The following is a 6,350-nucleotide window of genomic DNA, read 5'->3' as shown; positions in this document are numbered from 1 at the left end:
CGTGTTGCGTCGGTCGACTGTGCTGCGTCGGTTGACCGTGTTGCGTCGGTCGACCGTGCCGCGTCGGTTGACCGTGTTGCGTCGGTCGACCGTGCCGCGTCGGTTGACCGTGTTGCGTCGGTCGACCGTGCCGCGTCGGTTGACCGTGTTGCGTCGGTCGACCGTGCCGCGTCGGTTGACCGTGTTGCGTCGGTCGACTGTGCCGCGTCGGTTGACCGTGTTGCGTCGGTCGACCGTGCCGCGTCGGTCGACTGACCGTGCCGCCATCTCTTTTTTTTTTTTTTTGCGCTCAAATTTTCCAGCAAGAGGGCTAACGTGTTGTTAGCATCTTTCTTCCACGTGTGCAGATCAACTACAGTGTATACACAAAGTTTTCACAGCGCTTCACTTTCACCACATTTTATTATCTTATAGCCTTTTTCCCAAAATGAAATCAATATTTGTTGTACCTGAAAATTGTACACATAATGACAACCTCATTTGTATTTATTTGATCATGTATTTCAAATATTGTTGTAAATTCATAGCTTTGGATGAAAACCGCCACTTCCCACCCAACCTGATGGAGGTTGAGAGGCAATGCCCCCAAGATGGGTGTGGCAAGGTATTGAAAAAGACTCTTTGGCTGATATCGCTGCCACAGGTGCATCAACTAAGCATCCAGCAATGTGGACTAGATGACTTGCTTTGCTAAATTGAAAATAAAAACGTTGCACATTGTCATTATGGGCTATTGTGTGTAGAATTTTGAGGAGAACAATTCATTGTTCCATTTGGGATTAAAGGCTGTGACATCAAATGTGCAATACTGTCCGGATGCACCGTATCGGCCAAATGATTCTTAATTGCTTGTAATCATATTAAAAAGGATGAATAATAACACACTTTCATTAACACGTTAATGTTGACAGCCTGCAGGAAGTAAACAGAAGAAAACGGCAACATATCGATCCAGTATTGATATGATACGGACGCACCGATATCGACATAACCGATGTTCGCCTCTATCTGGTGTCATGACGAGAAATAAATGAACGTTTAGTCAGCGTTTCTTCTGTCAATATTACATCAAGTTGCACATTTGAAGGATCAAGCTAAGTTGTCACAATACAATCCTAATTCTCCTCTTTCTTGACAATCTCCATTTGTAATATTCCTACGTCACTACTTTTCAAACACGACGACGACGACTTCTTTCCACAACAAATCAACAGCCTCGGGACTACTTCCGGTTCAAAGACAAGTTGCACTTGCTAATTGTTGCTCACACAAGTAACGCCAGCATGGACCTGACGTAGGAGAAAATACAAGTCAGTACTCACCGAGGCTCCTGCATGGTGTCGTCATCGTCAGTCGCGGCTCCGACTGATGTGGGCCCGTGAAGGGCAGGTGGGAGGAGCCTGGGAGGTGGGAGGAGCCTAGGAGGGGAGTAGTCTGTGCCGTCAACCTGCCTTTATTAAGTCAATCACACTTTGCAGACATGGAGGACAAACATGAAAAAATATGACTTTAACTGCTGTAGTAATATTAATATAACGTGTAGTACAACTACTAGTACGACATGTAGTACAACTACTAGTACGACGTGTAGTACAAATACTAGTACGACGTTCATTTAGTATGACATGTAGTACAACTACTAGTACGACGTTCATTTAGTACGACGTGTAGTACAACTACTAGTACGACGTGTAGTACAAATACTAGTACGACGTTCATTTAGTATGACATGTAGTACAACTACTAGTACGACGTTCATTTAGTACGACGTGTAGTACAACTACTAGTACGACGTTCATTTAGTACGACGTGTAGTACAACTACTAGTACGACGTTCATTTAGTACGACGTGTAGTACGACGTGTAGTACAACTACTAGTACGACGTTCATTTAGTATGACGTGTAGTACAACTACTAGTACGACGTTCATTTAGTACGACGTGTAGTACAACTACTAGTACGACGTTCATTTAGTACGACGTGTAGTACAACTACTAGTACGACGTTCATTTAGTACGACGTGTAGTACGACGTGTAGTACAACTACTAGTACGACGTTCATTTAGTACGACGTGTAGTACAACTACTAGTACGACGTTCATTTAGTACGACGTGTAGTACAACTACTAGTACGACGTTCATTTAGTACGACGTGTAGTACAACTACTAGTACGACGTTCATTTAGTACGACGTGTAGTACAACTACTAGTACGACGTTCATTTAGTATGACGTGTAGTACAACTACTAGTACGACGTTCATTTAGTATGACGTGTAGTACAACTACTAGTACGACGTTCATTTAGTACGACGTGTAGTACAACTACTAGTACGACGTTCATTTAGTACGACGTGTAGTACAACTACTAGTACGACGTTCATTTAGTACGACGTGTAGTACAACTACTAGTACGACGTTCATTTAGTATGACGTGTAGTACAACTACTAGTACGACGTTCATTTAGTACGACGTGTAGTACAACTACTAGTACGACGTTCATTTAGTACGACGTGTAGTACAACTACTAGTACGGCGTTCATTTAGTATGACGTGTAGTACAACTACTAGTACGACGTTCATTTAGTATGACGTGTAGTACAACTACTAGTACGACGTTCATTTAGTATGACGTGTAGTACAACTACTAGTACGACGTTCATTTAGTACGACGTGTAGTACAACTACTAGTACGACGTTCATTTAGTACGACGTGTAGTACAACTACTAGTACGACGTTCATTTAGTACGACGTGTAGTACAACTACTAGTACGACGTTCATTTAGTATGACGTGTAGTACAACTACTAGTACGACGTTCATTTAGTATGACGTGTAGTACAACTACTAGTACGACGTTCATTTAGTATGACGTGTAGTACAACTACTAGTACGGCGTTCATTTAGTATGACGTGTAGTACAACTACTAGTACGGCGTTCATTTAGTATGACGTGTAGTACAACTACTAGTACGACGTTCATTTAGTATGACGTGTAGTACAACTACTAGTACGACGTTCATTTAGTATGACGTGTAGTACAACTACTAGTACGACGTTCATTTAGTATGACGTGTAGTACAACTACTAGTACGACGTTCATTTAGTATGACGTGTAGTACAACTACTAGTACGGCGTTCATTTAGTATGACGTGTAGTACAACTACTAGTACGACGTTCATTTAGTATGACGTGTAGTACAACTACTAGTACGACGTTCATTTAGTATGACGTGTAGTACAACTACTAGTACGACGTTCATTTAGTATGACGTGTAGTACAACTACTAGTACGGCGTTCATTTAGTATGACGTGTAGTACAACTACTAGTACGACGTTCATTTAGTATGACGTGTAGTACAACTACTAGTACGACGTTCATTTAGTATGACGTGTAGTACAACTACTAGTACGACGTTCATTTAGTATGACGTGTAGTACAACTACTAGTACGACGTTCATTTAGTACGACGTGTAGTACAACTACTAGTACGACGTTCATTTAGTATGACGTGTAGTACAACTACTAGTACGACGTTCATTTAGTATGACGTGTAGTACAACTACTAGTACGACGTACATTTAGTATGACGTGTAGTACAACTACTAGTACGACGTTCATTTAGTACGACGTGTAGTACAACTACTAGTACGACGTTCATTTAGTATGACGTGTAGTACAACTACTATTACGACGTTCATTTAGTACGACGTGTAGTACAACTACTAGTACGACGTTCATTTAGTACGACGTGTAGTACAACTACTAGTACGACGTTCATTTAGTATGACGTGTAGTACAACTACTAGTACGACGTTCATTTAGTACGACGTGTAGTACAACTACTAGTACGACGTTCATTTAGTATGACGTGTAGTACAACTACTAGTACGACGTTCATTTAGTATGACGTGTAGTACAACTACTAGTACGACGTATATTTAGTATGACGTGTAGTACAACTACTAGTACGACGTTCATTTAGTACGACGTGTAGTACAACTACTATTACGACGTTCATTTAGTACGACGTGTAGTACAACTACTAGTACGACGTGTAGTACAACTACTAGTACGACGTTCATTTAGTATGACGTGTAGTACAACTACTAGTACGACGTTCATTTAGTATGACGTGTAGTACAACTACTAGTACGACGTACATTTAGTATGACGTGTAGTACAACTACTAGTACGACGTTCATTTAGTACGACGTGTAGTACAACTACTATTACGACGTTCATTTAGTACGACGTGTAGTACAACTACTAGTACGACGTGTAGTACAACTACTAGTACGACGTTCATTTAGTACGACGTGTAGTACAACTACTAGTACGAGGTGTAGTACAACTACTAGTACGAGGTGTAGTACAACTACTAGTACGAGGTGTAGTACAACTACTAGTACAACGTTCATTGAGACAGCCCTTTTTAATTTTGTCATATTTTTTTCTCTTTTTTTATTTCTTTCACTCAAACCAAAAACAATCAACATAACATTACAATAAATCATGAGTGAAAAGGAGCAGAAAGAAGTCAAACTCATAATGAATTTGTTGTTCAACTCAAAATACTTTTTAGGAATATTTCCTACGTTCATAACTTACAACAAAATACCTAAAGATGGAAACTTTTCTTTCAATGTCATGAGTTGTCTGACTCCTTGGAGTGTGTATCCTCCATCAAAACTTGGAGTGTGTATCCTCCATCAAAACTTGGAGTGTGTATCCTCCATCAAAACTTGGAGTGTGTATCCTCCATCAAAACTTGGAGTGTGTATCCTCCATCAAAACTTGGAGTGTGTATCCTCCATCAAAACTTGGAGTGTGTATCCTCCATCAAAACTTGGAGTGTGTATCCTCCATCAAAACTTGGAGTGTGTATCCTCCATCAAAACTTGGAGTGTGTATCCTCCATCAAAACTTGGAGTGTGTATCCTCCATCAAAACTTGGAGTGTGTATCCTCCATCAAAACTTGGAGTGTGTATCCTCCATCAAAACTTGGAGTGTGTATCCTCCATCAAAACTTGGAGTGTGTATCCTCCATCAAAACTTGGAGTGTGTATCCTCCATCAAAACTTGGAGTGTGTATCCTCCATCAAAACTTGGAGTGTGTATCCTCCATCAAAACTCAAAACAATACATTTGTAGTTCAAATCAAAATACTTTTTAGGAATGTTTTGTAATGTTCATAACTTACAACAAAATAACTAAACATGGAAACAATTTACTCCAAATCTTATCTTTATGTCATGATCCGTTACCCGGGTCATGACATGATTTATGTTTGGTAGTTTTCCTGTTTTAGTCTCTTACCTGCACTCTTGCACCCTCTTTACCTGTTTACTCTTGCTTTCCATGGGAACTGATTCTCCTCACCTGTCTTACTTTAGCAATTAGTGTTCCCAGCAGGTGTTTAGCTTACTTTAGCAATTAGTGTTCCCAGCAGGTGTTTAGCTTACTTTAGCAATTAGTGTTCCCAGCAGGTGTTTAGCTTACTTTAGCAATTAGTGTTCCCAGCAGGTGTTTAGCTTAGTTTAGCAATTAGTGTTCCCAGCAGGTGTTTAGCTTACTTTAGCAATTAGTGTTCCCAGCAGGTGTTTAGCTTAGTTTAGCAATTAGTGTCCCCAGCAGGTGTTTAGCTTAGTTTAGCAATTAGTGTCCCCAGCAGGTGTTTAGCTTAGTTTAGCAATTAGTGTCCCCAGCAGGTGTTTATCTTAGTTTAGCAATTAGTGTTCCCAGCAGGTGTTTAGCTTAGTTTAGCAATTAGTGTTCCCAGCAGGTGTTTAGCTTACTTTAGCAATTAGTGTTCCCAGCAGGTGTTTAGCTTAGTTTAGCAATTAGTGTCCCCAGCAGGTGTTTAGCTTAGTTTAGCAATTAGTGTCCCCAGCAGGTGTTTATCTTAGTTTAGCAATTAGTGTCCCCAGCAGGTGTTTAGCTTAGTTTAGCAATTAGTGTCCCCAGCAGGTGTTTAGCTTAGTTTAGCAATTAGTGTTCCCAGCAGGTGTTTATCTTAGTTTAGCAATTAGTGTCCCCAGCAGGTGTTTATCTTAGTTTAGCAATTAGTGTCCCCAGCAGGTGTTTAGCTTAGTTTAGCAATTAGTGTCCCCAGCAGGTGTTTATCTTAGTTTAGCAATTAGTGTCCCCAGCAGGTGTTTAGCTTAGTTTAGCAATTAGTGTCCCCAGCAGGTGTTTAGCTTAGTTTAGCAATTAGTGTCCCCAGCAGGTGTTTATCTTAGTTTAGCAATTAGTGTCCCCAGCAGGTGTTTAGCTTAGTTTAGCAATTAGTGTCCCCAGCAGGTGTTTAGCTTAGTTTAGCAATTAGTGTCCCCAGCAGGTGTTTA

General features: G+C 40.6%; 1 protein-coding gene across 1 annotated transcript in view; it reads right to left on the bottom strand.

Annotated features, from left to right (window-relative positions):
* Positions 1 to 1,318: 1,318 nt before the first annotated feature.
* LOC133641176 (protein Daple-like) overlaps positions 1,319 to 6,350 on the bottom strand; it is a 166,237-nt gene continuing 161,205 nt past the window's right edge. Inside the window, exon 20 of the mRNA XM_062035108.1 lies at positions 1,319 to 1,447. Coding sequence (XP_061891092.1) covers positions 1,319 to 1,447 — 129 coding nt within the window. The remainder of the gene's footprint in view (positions 1,448 to 6,350) is intronic.

Source organism: Entelurus aequoreus, linkage group LG23 (genome assembly GCF_033978785.1).
Source record: "Entelurus aequoreus isolate RoL-2023_Sb linkage group LG23, RoL_Eaeq_v1.1, whole genome shotgun sequence".
In the NCBI taxonomy this organism is placed as follows: Eukaryota; Metazoa; Chordata; class Actinopteri; order Syngnathiformes; family Syngnathidae; genus Entelurus; species Entelurus aequoreus.
This window is presented reverse-complemented; position numbering and strand designations above follow the sequence as displayed.